A 16539-nucleotide genomic window follows, 5' to 3' on the forward strand; every position below is an offset into this window, starting at 1 on the left:
TGATTTTCAATCGGTCGGGTCCAAAACATGTTCGGTCGGGTTATGACCCATTCCTTTTCGCGTTGCTCGGGTTCGGATAAAATCGGGTTACTGGTCATAAAATCTTGTTCATGACCCATTATTTTCGGGTCGGGTTCGGTTCGATTCTTGATAGGTATAATACTAATCTATTAAAGTTAATATCTTACAATCTTAGCCGACCACTAGATATGATTTTTTTTGCACATAAATACATAAAACTTGGAAAATCCAAGCGTATAATATACACCAACTTTTTATGTAATGCACACCATAATATAACTCGGGGCATCGCCCGAGCCAAACACTAATTTTATGTAATTTTTTATAAAAATTAATACGAAGTATGTTTAGTTTCAAATCCAAAAAACTAAATGGATCAACCCGATTCGGCCCAATTGACCAGTTTGACAAGTTGGTGTATCCAGGATTGAACAATGAAAACTAGACGAGATAAATACAGGCTGGTTGTTTTATTTATTTTTTCTTAATGTTTGTCAAAATAAATAGGCTGGTTATAATTGGAAGAACTCGAGAAATATCCCGATAAGGGTTACGGTACGCGTTTCGCCGGTGTTTTTGGGGGTGTTCTGGCTAAGCGCCGCGAGCGAACGAGAGAAATCGGGGAGAGGGAGAAGAGAGCTTAGTAGAGAGAGAAAATCAGCGCTAGGGTTTCCCATAATCCCTAAAATTTTAAAGGTAACGATTAGGCGTTTTTTAAGCTTCTACTTAATCTTATTCTTGATTGTTTTTTGTCCTGTAAAACTTGTGATTTTTGTGGATTTAGTCCTCATTTGACTAATTCCTTTGATAATTTTTGAGTGTTAGTAGAAATTTGTTGATTTTTTTTTTTTGATAAAAAGTGGGTTAATTTTTGGGGGTTGAACAAATAATTGACGACGACGACAATGATGATGATGTATGTGTGTGAGAAAGAGGTTCGTTTATCATGTGCAGGCTACGAGTGTGAGTGGAGAGGAAGAAGAGAGAGAGAGGTGAGTCGTCGAGAGCTGAGCGAGAATTCGAGGAGGAGGAGGAAAGAGAGAGAGAAAAGAAGATAGTTTCAGAATTTGAGGTTGTTTCTTCGCTCGTGTCTACTGCATTGCATTCCAGCTTTTTAGGGTTTTTGGTCTGCTGCGTTTCAGTTCTTCATCACCATGGAGAGAAAGCTTGTGGTAAGTGATTATGATTGAACTAATTTTTTTGTAATATGCTTGGAGTGAGGTTGTTTTCAACTTTAATCCGTTTATCCGAATGTGGGTGATTTCTGCAGGTTCTCGGTATCCCATGGGATGTCGACACTGATGGGTTGAAGGAGTACATGATTAAATTTGGTGAACTGGAGGACTGTATTGTTATGAAGGTATCAAAATTCTATCTGTTTCTGATTTCCTACAAGTATTTCTTGTTTTTCGGGTAAGTAGTTGGAATTGTGAATCTTGTGTTGTTAAGAATGCACATATCTTGGCGAGTTGTATCAAAATACAGCGGATGATTGGATTGCTTAGTTCTCTGGTTGTTGCTGTGATGGGTAGGTGAATCTATTAACAAGACCAAAATGGGTAGGATAAAGTGACATTCGTTAATCGTTATGGATGGAAATTACTTCAACCCTCTACAAACCTAACCCCATTTTTTCTTGGAAATTAATTACCTCCCAAGAGTCCCAACCGGATATACAAGGGATTCCTTTACTTAGATATACCAAACAATATAATAGTGGTAACACTTAACATCACCGTTTCTCCCCCTTGAGTGTTTCCATCAAATTCGTACCAAACAAGTACTTATTGTGGTCATCTAGAGCTGGAACTTCTAACCTGGTGGTCCATGCATCAAATATGCAGTAGACCAGTAGTCAGACAACCAACCAATGTATTTTTTATGTTGTTTTTGTGTAAAGTATTTGTCACCCTTTTCTCCTATACATTTGAACGTTGGACACCGTAGGATTCAGGGAATATATATATTGCACTTGTGTATTATTGTTAGTTGTTACATCTTCAATGTTATAGGGTTTTTATTTGCATATATTGAGTGGATTCTGTTGCTTTCTTTCTCGGTTTAGGAACGTAATTCTGGCAGATCACGTGGCTTTGGCTATGTCACCTTTGCTTCTGATGATGATGCTAAGGTACAATAGGTTTATGCTCTTAGATCTCTTTGGTTTCTGCAAAAAAACTCAGCCTTTTGCTTCTTATAGTATTCTTAACCTTGTTTGTTTTTAGCACTATTGTGTGTGTTTATGAAGCATCTGATTTTACCTACTCTTTCCTGGATTCAGAAAGCACTGTCAAGCGAGCATAAACTTGGCAACAGAATGCTGGAAGTAAAAGTGGCAACCCCAAAAGTTTGTATTGTGTTTGATGGCATTATCAGAATTTAATTTATTGTTCCAGCTTACTTTTCTGCTATTTACTTATTGGTTTTCCTTCAACTGAACATTCATTTTTTTGCAGGAAGAGATGATGCGTTCGTCCTCAAAAAAGATAACCCGAATATTTGTTGCAAGAATAGCTCCATCTGTTACTGAATCTAATTTTCGGAGGTGATTATTGGGTTGCCTGGAGTTGAAACTGAGTCTAATTCTCGGTTTCTCACAATGATCTACATGGTTTCTATTTTGTTTATGTTTATGGGTGTCCTAACTCTTCCTTTCCTCCTCTCCCTTCTTTTCAGCCATTTTGAGAAATATGGAGAGATCACTGATCTTTACATGCCTAAGGTAAGTTTGTGTAGTACTCTGTAATGCCTCTTCTGTACTTGAACTCCTGTTGTTCTTTACTTCAAACTTGATGTTCAACTAAACTTTTGTTGCTATGCATTGGTGTAGGATCCCACCACAAAAGGCCATCGTGGAATCGGGTTTATTACCTTTGCTAGTTCAGGTAAACTTATGCTACTTTCAGTTACTGCTTTTTTTAAAATTTTGAACGACGTTTGTTATGTTGCAATCGCGTGTCAAACATCTCAGTAGGATTATAAATACATTTGTTTTCAAGTTAAAGGTCTGTGCTCAAGTAGGGATCCAGAAAATTTTAAGAGTGGTTGCAGGCTAACTTCATTCTTTCTGTCTTGGGGTCTGGGGAGAACAGTGTATGTAAGTGCTTAAGTGTTGAAGCGCAAATCGATAGGGAAAAATGCTTAATTAGTCCTAGGTGAAGCGTTTTGGAAGAAGCGCATCAAAGCACATGAAGCGCATGAAATGTGCTTTATTTTGCGCTTCATTGAAATTCTTTTTTCTGTTTTTCTTTTATGTTGGAATCTTTTCTTTTTAAGTTGCTACTGTGTTCTGGACCACACAGTGTTAATCTTCAACAGTAGATAGTGGACCAAGAGTCCAAAAGAAAGAGAAGAAAAGAAGAAGACAATAGCCGGCAATGTTCATCGTATATTCGTTTCCTAGTGGATACTGGATAGTGCATGATAAACACTATGTTATATGCTTATTTTTGTTAAAACAAATAGTAATAAGGAAGTAAATCTGATATTCATATGTTTTTGTGGTTTAAAAATACTCTATTTTAGTCAGATATATATGCATAATAGTAAAGAAACATTTAATTTTTAAAAAGTGCGCTTCACATCGATGAGGCGTGCGCCTTGCGCTTAGGCTCTCGGACTTTTATCGCTTTAGTGCTCCTGTCTCTTCTTTATACATTGGGAGAGAAGGATATTTTAGGTTATGGTTATATGTTGGCCAACTTCTTTTCACTAAAAAAATAAGTTCCAGGATAAATAAGTTCAAATTAGTCTAGATAAGTTCTAATAAGTTCAAAATGACCTACCCAAGATCAAAATCTCAAATCACAGCTAAGCTAAGGTATGATAAATGCGTATAATTTTCAATGAGTTACATAAGTTCACAACTTATGAATTTACAATATGGCAATAGGTTCAGATAAGTTGCTTTAAAGGTTAAAAGAATGAATCCCTAGATATCAAGGATAGGTTGTATGAGTGGAGTGTTAAGCCATATATTTAATGGAAAATAAGGAGTTTTGTGATGTATGTCTGGTAAATTTTCCTTATGTAAATTAACTTTGGTCGAAGTATTTACTAACAATAATGTTGATAACATGTACGACAATGGAATAAGTCGTGCTTTGAGTTGAAAACTTGTAAAACATATCTACTTGAAGAGTTAAATGTACCTGTGGCCGATTTCTTGGTCAGTGAAGTCTTCCTTCTAGATCCTCGCTTGACAGCACCTTGAGATATTAATGCTACGATTGCTAATCTTCTTGCTATATTTTGTGAGAAATTTTTGAAATCAAAGTTTAATATTGCTACAAACTTACTTATGTTGATTCTCCTGTTTCACTGAGGGGTAACATGGGATGATAAGTTGAACAATATTTGGTACACATGAATGTATGATAGCTTTTTATCTGGAAGATTTATCTTGAGGGTGGATTGGTGGGTTTAGAGACAATGTTTCTTGCTTTTAGTAATGCTACTGTTTGCACTACGACATTTGGCGTTTTCTCTTGGTCCAGTTTTATAGACTGTTGTTAATCCACTTGAAGTAGCGATCTCTGACATGGGTATGAGCACATGGAGACTTGTATTTTGGCCAAACATGTCATTTTTTTTAAATAGTTGTGGGGGATGGAGGGCGAGTAGGGGAAGTGAAGGCTAGCTTTGTAGCTTGTATCTGTGTTGATTCATCTGTTGCAAGTTTAGGTAGCATTCGATCAAATTTTGTCTAGCTATATTGCGTGAATAAGAGTTTAGAATATATTTTTTTAGGCTGCTAGTTTTTGGATAAATATTGATTTTTGGAACTTATAATGACGTTCGCGATGTGATGCAGAATCAGTTGACAGCCTGATGACCGATACTCATGAATTGGGAGATTCAACTGTTGTAGTTGATCGAGCAACGCCCAAGGCAATCCACTACACTTTGTTTATTTGTTTATGAAAATATTTGTATCCTTTTGAGCATGGTTATCCCCTTATTTATGACCAAGTCCATGGGTAGGTTGTAGTTGGGAAAGAGAGTGGCTGGTCATGGAAAGAAAAAGGGGAGGGCTTTTGGATGGTTTATGGGTTGTTGAATTAACCCCCTCCCTTGTTCACCCGCTCTCTCTTATTTATAACCATGCTCTCAAGGTTGTTAATCCGACGATGGATCAGCAGTTCCTTATTTTGTACATGTCAGCTGACCAGAAACTTTAACATTGTACCAGGAAGATGATTTCCGGCCGTATAGCAGAGTTCCCCAAGGTAGCCATGGTGGCGGCCGCGGAGGCTATGGTGGCAGCCGTGGAGGTCATGGCAGCCATGGAGGTCATGGTGGTGGCCATGGTGGTGGCCATGGCGGATATGGTGCATACACTGATTATATTAGTGCTACTACAAGATATGCAGCACTTGGTACTCCTACCTTGTATGATCATCCGGGTTCTCTTTATGGAAGTAAGGCTCTCTTTTACTGGTTTCACTCTCCTTTTGCATGTTCTGGAACCACCAAGTAAATCTCAATTGGATGATACTTTATGACATCAGGGGAGCCAATTAGAGGGGTTGGGAGAAAGATATTTGTTGGAAGGCTTCCCCAGGAAGCAACTGTTGAAGATCTTCGCCAGTATTTTGGTAGATTTGGGCGCATTTTGGATGTTTATATCCCCAAGGTAAATTTCATGTTCATCACTGGAGTGTTTGTTGCTTTCCGGAAACCTGCTGAGCTGAGAAAATAATTGTGGTGCAGGATCCCAAGAGATCTGGGCATCGTGGTTTTGGCTTTGTAACATTTGCTGAAGATGGTGTTGCTGATCGTGTTGCTAGACGGTCTCATGAAATTTTAGGACAGCCGGTAAGTAATGTAGACTCTTTAGTTACTTTGCATTGACGTTAGATGTTTTGATACTTTCATGTGAAGTGGGGGAAAGAAGATGAAGAGCCAAGAGTGTCTTAGTGTATACCGTATTATTCATCTTGGAATTTGAAGCATTCGAATGTAGTCCTAGCCATTCCTTATTATGTCTCCTTGATCAATGTTGAACATCTAACAATTTGCATTTTGTTGGCTCTTGGACATAGCTTCTCACACTTATTATTTGTACTTGTGTTACATACTTGCATCTCAAATGTCTCAACTATGTGATTAATCTGATCAAAGTAAAACGTGGAATAAAATAATACCTTCTCTAGTTCTCTTTATTAGCCAAATCTATTACTTCAATTAGCTTTTGCATTCAGTACCAGACTCATCTGTATGCCTTCATTCACCCTCTACGGTTAGTATAGGCAGTGAAAATGTCCAGGTAAACCTTTTTATTTTAATGGTTAGCACTGTAAAAGATCGCCTTGTAGCTAGAGCAAAAATATACTTGATTTTCATCCTGTTTGTTTAATTGCAGGTTGCCATAGATTCAGCTACCCCAGTTGATGACGCTGGTCCCAGTGGCAGCCTATTAATGGACAATCCTGAACCTTATGGCAGTTATGGTCCTGTTCGTAGTAGTTATGGAAGAATGTACTCCAGCCTAGATTTTGATGATGTGAGTATAAGTTACTATTTACAAATAAAATTTGTGACCTGAGCTGCTCTCATTTTTATAACCGGTGAAATTCTTCAGCTATATTTATGATATGCGGGTTTGACTGTATTGCAATCTGTCTATATTGTTTACTGCTTAATCGACTGTTTGTGCTTGGACGTCCATTCCTAATCATGTACCTATAGTAGTTATATCATGCCAATGAATCTAATTTCCGATTGAGATGCAGCCCTAGTTACGCCAGTTGGATTTTTTTTTTGCGTGTGTCTCATTTTGGGGTTGTATTTGTGCTTGAAATCCAGAGTGGGTTACTCTAGCAATTTTCATAGCTGTTGCACTAAGCCAGTTGTTTAGCACGAGTTCGACTGCTCATTAAGTAGAGAAATAGTGTTAATATCTGTTTAGTTTTGTACTTCACTTCTGATGTGACCGTTGCCATAATTAGAATCTACATTGCCATCGAACTAGTTATAGACATTGCTTTTGGCTAGTACTGCTGAATATAACATTTAAAAGCGCTACTTTAGAGAATTATGTTATTCCTCTTTTCTACATTTCTGGTTTCTAGAATATTATACTAGTACTAACATTATCTTCTGCGCAGTGGGGCGGCTATGGCTTCCAAAGCAGTTCAAGGCCACCTCCAAGAGCAGCAGACTGGAGGTATCGTCCATATTAGACTGGTGTCCCAAAAACATCACTTGTAGCTAAACCTGATAGAATTCTTGAAAGGTGGTTCGACCCTTTGTCAAGGGTAGTGGAGTTTGTTTGTGAACTTTACAGATTTTACTTTGGAGTATTTGGTTGGTTAAAGTAGGAAGTTGCCATTTCACCATTTTCATATTAAGATGTTCATTAGTCCTTTCTTATGCAAATCCCCTATCAAATCCTCTTATGCAGTGTTTTCATAATTATGCACTATTTTTTTAACAATTAATGTTTTGAAAACTGATCTTTACTGCTATTTGAGCACCTCTAAATTTCTGTCAAGTTGTATAGTGTTTTGTGATTGATCTAAAGGTCCTCGAGGTTCTATAGCATCGCAAATCGCCAAACTAACAACCCCCTTCCTATTTTGAGGTCAGGGGTGGTAGGTAGTAGACCCGTCAAAAGGGTCGGTTGGGTTGGGTTATAAAAAATTTCTTTCGGGTTCTGGTTGGTCATTTTTGGTTTCGAGTTTACAAATGCTTGTTCGAGACCTGTAACTTTTGGTTCGGGTCGACCCAACGGGTGAAAGATTTTAAAATACGTATTACTTGTATAATAAGTATTTGTGTATAAATATTTTAATATACTTATTTAAAATAATTTGTATAATAAATATACAAAATATGCGCCATAATTGACAAATTTTATACACAAGTTTATATTTAGTCAAATTTAATCATAAAATGGTGTCTAATTCAATCCAAATTCATGTTATACCCAACAATAGTAATAACGTTTTTATTATGCTTAAAGTCTTTCATAATCTCATTTATTACTAATATAACGATTTTCAATCGGCCGGGTCAAAAAGGGATTTGGTCCGGTTTTGACCCATTGTATTTTTGGGTTATTTGGGGTCGGATAAAATTGTTTTACGGGTCATAAAATCTTGTTTAAGACCCAATATTTTCGGGTTGATTTCGAGTCGGGTCGACTTTTGACAGGTGTAGTAGACAGTAGGCATCATATGCTTGAAATAAATATAAACTGTGAAACTTGATTTGCAGAGTAAGGACGATGGTTGAAGATAATGGAAATTGTCTTCTGTTGGGATCATTATCAATGTTGCAAAAGCTTATGTATTTGTTGCAGGGTGGTATTCGAAAAGATCTGGAGACGCAAACGTGGTAGCATTAACATAATCTTGAGGATTATGATTAACTACACCAGGAAATAAAATCCCAAAGCTTCTGAAACATATAAGCAACCACCCTTCTCGATAGTACGGACCTGCTATAAAACCGATGATAAACCCTCTTATAAACTCCAACAATGCAGTTAGCCTTGCAAGTATGCATTCCATTGTTATCATAACTATTCCTCTTAGATTCTTCAAGTATTTCTTTACACCTTTCTTCACTGCCTTTTGCTGCTCTTCTTCAACTATCTGCATTAAGACCATGTCACATTTTATGTTTGCTAACTTATTTTTCCACTCCCTTTAAATTGTACTTCGTATGTGTTAGTAGACCAACCAATTTTAAAGGTGTACTAGTTTTACCTTCATATTTAATTCTTTAGATGCAAGTAGGCGTGAGCATAAATGAGTACCCTGTTAAATTTTAAAATTTTAGGACCTAGAACTAGTTGTAACAGGTTCCTAAAAGTCAGAACTGGAACCTGTTGCAACAGGTTTCCAAAAATACGAATCGAAATCGGAACTGTTATTTTAAAAATTTATGTAGGTTATTGCTTATTGCTACTTTATTTATGGAAACAAAAAAATCTAATCATGATTTGGCCTTCGATTGTTTTATAGTTTTGGTTTAACTTGAAATCCTAGGTTTATATTTTACAAAAATGAGCTTGAATTTTTTATATGTTGGCCTTATGAAGCATTTTTATTTGGTCTCGGATCATGATTTTGGGTTCTCCATATTAGAATTGGTGTGTACTAGAGTATCCAATATACATAACCCGAACTTCTTGTAACAAGTTTCCATTAATGTTACCCGAAATCGGAACCTAACAACAGGTTCCTGCTCCAAAACCGCAAATTCCTAACATGTTTCGATTTACAATTTCGGTTCTGATTCAGGATAAAAACCCGACTTTTGCTTACCCCTACGTGCAAGTACTAATATACAATTTAAAAGTGAGAGAGAGAGAGAGAGTGAGAGAGTATGCTGACCTTTCCACGATAGAGGGCGTTAAAGTGAATGGAAGTCCCAAAGTGCTTGAACGTCATGAATGTATTATCAAGAGGAACCGTAGGCACAATATCATAACCATAAACAATCCTATAGTACTTAATTTTATGCTCCCTTAATATAATTTTCATAAACTGACCAAATTGCTCATTTCCAACTCTAGGTTGCCCAAAAGTGTAAACAACCTCCAAATTATTCAATAAATCAACTTCTCCATGCAAAGCCAATAATGCTGGAAATAGAATTGCAAGTGCACCCCCTAAGCTGTGTCCAGTCATAATGAATTTCACCCTTTTATTTTTATTGTTATTATTATTTGCCATAATTTCTTTTAGTTTATCTCTAATCACATAATAAGCTAAAGGTCTTTCAGGGTCTTGTTCAATTTGTTTAGGAAAATCACAATTAATATTTTCGTTGTCATCATAATTATTGTATCTCTTTAAACCTAATGCTACCATGAAACCCATATGAGTTTTTCCCATTCCATGAATATTGCACCATGAGTAATCGAAATCGGTGCTCCAATCGTCTGCATCAAATGGTGAGGTCCCTCTGAATGCTACTATGATTTTATCATCTTCTTCAGTTTCCTCCCGCATAATGAATGCTTCTGTTGTTCTTTTCTTTTGATAATCTGTCAATAAGAAGTTGAATTACAATCCTTAGACTCTGTTGTATTCACCTTATTTCCACTTATTTCAGGAAAAATAAGTTTAGATAAGATAAATTCAGGATAAATAAGCTAGGGCAATCCAAATACGTAGTACAATTTATAACTAAAATAAGTTCGGATAAGTTCAGATGAATATTTTTTAGGTAAAATAAGTGAAAATTAGGTGAATAAAACACACCATTAACTACTTAATTAGTCCTTAAACTACCCATGTTATGTTAATGTTTCTAGCTAGCTAGTTGTGAACTTGTGATGATAGGTTCCAAAAGTTGTTTGCGTTCGACATTATAGACCATCTTACCATTGTAACAATCGTAAAATTTCACGTGTTCCATCTGCATGCATGAAAAGTAAGAACAAATTAGGTCTAATATGTTCGAAATGAGAGTTATCCAAATTCAATTTACATCTAAATAATTTCTAATAAATTCATACGTGATACGTAGTACGTGTACGTACTGGCAAATGATAAATCCAAGGAAGAATTTCACTCTTCCAAGGAAATCAACTTTAAAAAATGTTGATTTCCTTGGAAGAAGTAAAAATTTCCTTGGATTTATCACTTCCCGTACGTACTGCGTATAAGTCTAAAAAAGTGAAAATAAATAGTGAACGTTCCCTTAAAAAAACAATACTTTGAACATCATTTCTCAAACATATACTTAATTATGTGTTCCATATATATATGTCATTTTTTTATATACATATATACTTTCATCTAGCTAGTATATATGTATATACGTATTACAGTCATGAGAAATGAATTTTGCACACCCATTGTGAGATCGAGCTAGACCAATTTCATGCATTGTACTCGCAAGGTAGTGGTGCACGTGCCATATACAATATATAAGGTGTGTTAAAATCAGTTTCCGTAACTCACCTTCCAAAGACGTGAAACAATAGTTTGAATAACATGTTCATTTTCGTAGACTAATTTAGAAGCCATCATTGAAAGTGCAGGATAATATCTGGCATCTCCATGCTTTATATCTTTGTTGAGCTCCATTCTGCTGTCAATCTGTCCGATAAATGAGATAAACCCATGACCATTTTCTTCCACCCAACCTTCTTTTTTTCCTGTTTCAAATACCATATTATAGTTAATCACACTAATTATTTAACAATTATAATGAAAAATTGGAATAACGTGACAATTAACGAATATGGGACGGAGGGAGTATATAAATATATAAATATATACGCACTTAGAAAAATATTGCCGTTAAGAAGATCTTCAATTAGAGACCCAAATATCTTCAAAGGGTATGCTAAATAACGCTTAAGAAGTATTTGAATGAAGATAGAGATAGTTATTATCCACCTATGATTAACGTTGGTCGAAAACACGAGATCCTTAATGATGTTGAAGAGGGTTGCTTTCTCTACATCAGGAAGCTGAAAGTTTACATGCTTAAATGAATCAGATTTTGATGCAGCCATGATTATGAGCTTATTATTTTACAATCAAAATGTAATTAAAATGCTAATTAAGTAGTTTTATATTTTAACAAAGGTACGTATTATAAGAATACGTATTTATAGCTCTAAATCAACAAGCTAAGTTATGATTGTCGTACGCTTAGCTACCTTACGTGCATGATGAAAATTGAAGAAAATGTTTTAGTTTAAGAATATTTGATTACTTGGCTACTCAATTATTCTAAACCAAAGCTGTTTTTCACGTGTGATATTAGAATTAAATTGTCCGTTTGCCCTATCATTTTGTGACCCGGTAGGTTAAGAGCGCGCGGGGCATCAATCATCTCCAATCCAAACTTAACATACAATTTTTATTACAAGGTAAGATAAAAACTAATAGTCTATGTAAATAAATGTAAATGTTTTTAGTCAAAGATTTGGTAGTTAAGGTTAGTATATGTTAGAAAAATATGTCAAAGGAATTCCTAGATTATAGCCTATGATTACGTTGTACGATTTGTATGTTAACAATACCAATCAATGAGAAAGACACGACAAATCATTCTCACATGGTATCACGGGACTAGGTAACCTAACCCTAGCAGCCGCTCATCTCTCTCGTGTTCTCTCTCTCTCTCTCTCTCTCTCTCTCTCTCTTTCTTCCTTCCTTCTTCACCCACCATGGCTGACAAAGTTCACCCGACCACAACAGTGACCAACATCAAGACTTGCATCCCCATTTTTCTTGATTACGAAGGCAGCCCGTATCACAATTGGTCCACCTCATTCAAACTCCATTGCCGCGCGAATCTCGTGCTCGACCACATCCTTCCTTCAACAGAACAGCCTGCTGAAACATCCAATTTTTCCGAAGCAGAGAAGCTCGATGCGAAAGCTTTATGGGACGACCGGCTAGATGACATTGTTAGGCAATGGATTTAGGGAACAATGTCGAACGATCTTCTAAATACGATCATCAATCAAGATGACACAGTCGTCGACGCTTGGAATCGACTGAAACAAATATTCCAGAACAACCAGTCGGCTAGGGCCCTTGCCCTCGACGCAAAATTCACCACCACCAAATTGGTAGATTTTCCCAACGTCAAAGCTTATTGCACCCGTCGGTGCTTTCGGATCTGCTTGCCAACGTCGGACAACCTGTTTTTGACGAAAGAATGGTGCTCCTCACCCTTCGTGGTCTCACAGAGGAATTCAAGACCTTCAGGACCACCGTGCAGCATCGCACACCTCTCCCAACCTTCGACAAACTCCGGTCCATGCTTGATCTTGAGGAAGACAGCCACACCGAAGAAACCATGGTCGATTCAGGTTTGGATACTTCTTTATTTGTGCATAGTGATAATGTTGATAATATGGTTAATGTTGGAAAACCTTCTTCCGATGAAACTACGGACCACAACAGGGGAAATTCTCACAACAGGGGCTACCAGAACAACTGCGGTCGTGGCGGCGGCGGTAACCGCCACAACCAGCCACGGGCTCAGCAAAAGAAAGTTGTGGCTCCTCAACCGTGGCTCTTCCATCCATGGGCCGCGTGGGGACCTCAACCGTGGCCTACTCCTCCTTGCCCATACCCCACCACGGGATGGCAGCAAAGCCCTGCATCCTCTCCGCAGTAGCAGCAACCCGACATTCTTGGTGCCCTGCCTCCGCAAGCTTACTTCATGGCCACGCCACCGTCCTACTACATGGCCACGCCACCATCAAGCACTGCTCCTTCTCTGACTGATCTTGACCAGGATATGCACACTATGTCTCTCCAACCACCAGATGATCACTGGTATATGGACACCGGAGCCAACTCTCATATGACCTCTTCCCTAGGTACTCTCTCGTCTTATTTTCAATTGAGCAAAAATAATGGCATTATGGTTGGAAATGGTAATATGATTCCTATTCGTGGTTATGGTAATGTCTCATTGCACCCCGAAAACCCATCCCTCACCCTAAACAATGTTTTTCATGCCCCTAAACTCATCAGAAACCTAATTTCCGTACAAAAATTTACTACTGATAATATGGTTTCTGTTGAATTTGATCCTCTTGGCTTTTCTGTGAAGGATTTGCGGAGGGGGGGGGGGGGGGGGGAAACTAATGAGACGTGAAAGTTTGGGCAACCTATACCCATTCACCACCACCAATCGAGCCATTTCCACCACATTTTCTTCTTCTTTTGCTGTTACTTTACCACATGTGTGGCATTCCCGTTTAGGTCATCCGGGAGATGTTGTTTTGAATTCTTTGCGTAGTAGTAATTTGATTGAATGTAATAAGGCTCGAAACTATATTTGTCATTCTTCTCCGTTGGGGAAACTTATCAAAATGCCTTTTTATGATTCTTTATCCGCTACTACTATGCCCTTTGATATTGTTCATGCCGACTTATGGACATTACCAATTGCTAGTTCTTCTGGTCACCGAAACTTATCAAGATGTTGTTTATCCGCTACTACTATGCACGTTAATGGGCCAACAACACCTCATCCCATTACTCCCACTATTTTTCACTCTCATCCAGTACAACAGTTCTCTCCTGCCCCGGCCCAGCGATCTAGTTCTCCCACAGGCGCGACCCAATCCACTCTAGTCAGCCCTCCTACTCCAGCGGACCAGCGGGTCAGCTCCCTACTATACCACCCTCCTCACTTAAGGCCAGGACCATCTCCACCTAGCCCAGTTACACCAACCCCACCTCTAATTACACGCATGACCACCCGAAGTCAGCGTGGAATATTCAAACCAAACCTCAAATATGCCCTTAATGCCACAATTCCCTCTATCTATCCAATTCCCCGAAATCCGGTCGGTTCCCTTAATGACCCGAATTGGAAACATGCTATGCAAGATGAATATAATGCTCTAATTTAAAATAAGACTTGGAATTTGTCCGTCGTTCGTCCAATGCTAACATTATTCGGTCATTATGGATTTTTAGGAATAAAAAGAAATCTGATGGTTCTTTTGAGATGGTTAAAGCCCGTCTTGTAGGTGATGGAAGGTCCCAGGGGGAAGGTATTTACTGGGATGAGACTTTCAGTCCGGTTGTCAAGCCGGCTTCTATCAGGGTGGTTCTTAGTATTTCTCTTGCAAAGTCATGACCCATTCATCAACTGGATGTCAAGAATGCATTTCTATATGGCAATTAAAATGAAACTGTGTACATGCATCAACCTCTAGGGTTTCGAGACCCAGCTCGTCCTGATTATGTTTGTCTTCTTCATAAATCTCTTTATGGTTTGAAACAGGTACCCCGAGCTCGGTATCAATGTTTTGTTGAATATGTTGCATCTATTGGTTTTTCTGACAGTACTTATGACAACTCTCTATTCATTTTTTCCCATGGTCGTGACATTTCTTACATCTTATTGTATGTGGATGATACCATTCTCATTGCTTCCTTGGATACTCTTCGACGCTCCATTATGTCCAAACTAGCTACGGAGTTTGCAATGAAAGATTTGGGTCCATTTAGCTATTTTTTGGGTATTGTCGTCACCCGGAACACTAGTGGTATTTTTATGTGTCAGAAGTCTTGTGCAGGAAGTTCTTGATCGGGAAGGCATGTCTAATTGTAAGCCATGCCCAACTCTAGTTGACACCAAAGGTAAATTAAGCACCAATTCAGGGGCCCCATACAACGACCCACCAAATATCGTCAACTTGCTGGTGCTTTGCAGTACTTGACCTTTACCAGACCAAATATATCTTATGCCGTGCAACAAATTTTCTTGTTCATGCATGATCCAAAGGCCGAGCACATGAATGCGTTAAAACGCATACTTCGCTACATTCGTGGTGCGATTGATTCTGGTACGCATTTGAAAAAATCTTCTCTACAATCAATTTTATCTTACACAGACGCCAGTTGGGGTGGATGGCCCGACACTCGACGATCTACTTCCGGTTATTGTGTATTTTTTGGTGATAATTTGATTTCTTGGTCGTCCAAGCGTCAACCCACATTATCCAAGTCTAGTGCCGAAGCAGAATATAGTGGGGTGGCAAACGTAGTTTCCGAATCTTGCTGGATTCGAAATTTATTGCTTGAGCTCAAATGTCCTATTACTAGAGCAACATTGGTTTATTGCGATAATGTGAGTGCCATATATATATCTGGTAATCCGGTACAACATCAGCGTACCAAACACATTGAAATGGATATTCACTTTATCCGCGAAAAAAGTACAAAAAGGCGAAGTTCGTGTTTTACATGTTTCGTCCCGTTATCAAATTGCAGACATCTTCACCAAAGGCCTTCCACGTGTACTCTTTGATGATTTCCGGGACAGTCTAACCTTTCGTAAACCTCCCGTTTCGACTGTGGGGGTGTGATAGACTATGTAAATATTTTAGATCAAAGATTTGGTAATTAAGGTTAGTATTGAAGGAAATAATGCCCTTGGTCCAAGTATGCATTCAATGCTAAGTTTAATAAATGCGGTTCAGTATTAATTAATTATACAAGTTAATAATTCAGTGAGATCAAGTGAACTGTATGCCTAGCTAGAGGCCGCTTCAGTTCAAGTGGAATTAATAATATTAATCCACAACTTACTCTTGACTGAACCCGTAGGGTCACACAAATAGTACGTGAACGGATCAAGTATTTAAGTGAATTAAATACTCCATGAAGGAAATAATGCCCTTGGTCCAAGTATGCATTCAATGTTAAGTCTAATAAGCGGTTCAGTATTAATTAACAAGTTAATAATTCAGTGAGATCAAGTGAGCTGAATGCCTAGCTAGAGGCCGCTTCAGTTCAAGTGGAATTAATGATATTAATCCACAGCTTACTCTTGACTGAACCCGTAGGGTCACACAAATAGTACGTAAACGGATCAAGTATTTAATGGCATTAAATACTCCATCTATGGATATTCGGAATCGACGGATCTTGGTTTCAGTGGGAGCTGAGATCGTCAAAGGCAAGCAAATGAATACTCCGGAAACGATGATATTGCCGGAAACGGAAATATGGATCGTATCGGAAATATAAATATTATCCAAGTCGTAGATGTTGCCGGAAACGGAAA

At 38.0% G+C, this 16539-nt stretch overlaps 2 protein-coding genes across 3 annotated transcripts; one reads left to right on the top strand and one right to left on the bottom strand.

Annotated features, from left to right (window-relative positions):
• The first annotated feature begins 463 nt into the window (after nucleotides 1-463).
• Nucleotides 464-7367, top strand: LOC110792186 (uncharacterized). The gene is made up of 14 exons (XM_021996995.2): nucleotides 464-717; nucleotides 976-1193; nucleotides 1292-1381; nucleotides 2087-2152; nucleotides 2303-2368; nucleotides 2478-2566; nucleotides 2698-2743; nucleotides 2852-2906; nucleotides 4835-4911; nucleotides 5213-5441; nucleotides 5532-5656; nucleotides 5734-5838; nucleotides 6386-6526; nucleotides 7131-7367. The coding sequence occupies exons 2-14, from the start codon at nucleotides 1176-1178 to the stop codon at nucleotides 7203-7205; spliced, it is 1182 nt and encodes a 393-aa protein (XP_021852687.1). The 5' UTR covers nucleotides 464-717; nucleotides 976-1175; the 3' UTR covers nucleotides 7206-7367.
• A 120-nt stretch (nucleotides 7368-7487) lies between these two features.
• On the bottom strand, nucleotides 7488-11550 carry LOC110792183 (triacylglycerol lipase OBL1). 2 transcript variants are annotated; one of them, XM_021996992.2, is made up of 5 exons: nucleotides 11269-11550; nucleotides 10944-11140; nucleotides 10362-10395; nucleotides 9366-10021; nucleotides 7488-8621 (listed from the first exon to the last, which is right to left on the bottom strand). In XM_021996992.2, exons 1-5 carry the CDS (start codon nucleotides 11501-11503, stop codon nucleotides 8310-8312), a joined length of 1434 nt encoding a protein of 477 aa, XP_021852684.1. In that variant the 5' UTR covers nucleotides 11504-11550; the 3' UTR covers nucleotides 7488-8309. The 2 variants fall into 2 exon arrangements, with proteins under 2 accessions (XP_021852684.1, XP_021852685.1); XM_021996993.2 differs by having other exon boundaries at nucleotides 11385-11522.
• Nucleotides 11551-16539: the final 4989 nt, after the last annotated feature.

The sequence above is a fragment of the Spinacia oleracea genome, chromosome 3 (assembly GCF_020520425.1).
Source record: "Spinacia oleracea cultivar Varoflay chromosome 3, BTI_SOV_V1, whole genome shotgun sequence".
Taxonomy (NCBI): domain Eukaryota; kingdom Viridiplantae; phylum Streptophyta; class Magnoliopsida; order Caryophyllales; family Amaranthaceae; genus Spinacia; species Spinacia oleracea.

What these genes read in the sequence shown, in the direction of transcription:
- LOC110792183 (XM_021996992.2), bottom strand. Translation starts at nt 11,503, where the DNA reads ATGGCTGCATCAAAATCTGATTCATTTAAGCATGTAAACTTTCAGCTT. An exon ending in ATTTTACGATTGTTACAATG is followed by an intron (nt 10,022 to 10,361) that starts GTAAGATGGTCT and finishes TCTTATTGACAG; the next exon opens with ATTATCAAAAGAAAAGAACA. An exon ending in ACGCCCTCTATCGTGGAAAG is followed by an intron (nt 8,622 to 9,365) that starts GTCAGCATACTC and finishes GTCTTAATGCAG; the next exon opens with ATAGTTGAAGAAGAGCAGCA.
- LOC110792186 (XM_021996995.2), top strand. An exon ending in CTGATCTTTACATGCCTAAG is followed by an intron (nt 2,744 to 2,851) that starts GTAAGTTTGTGT and finishes GCATTGGTGTAG; the next exon opens with GATCCCACCACAAAAGGCCA. An exon ending in ATGAAATTTTAGGACAGCCG is followed by an intron (nt 5,839 to 6,385) that starts GTAAGTAATGTA and finishes GTTTAATTGCAG; the next exon opens with GTTGCCATAGATTCAGCTAC.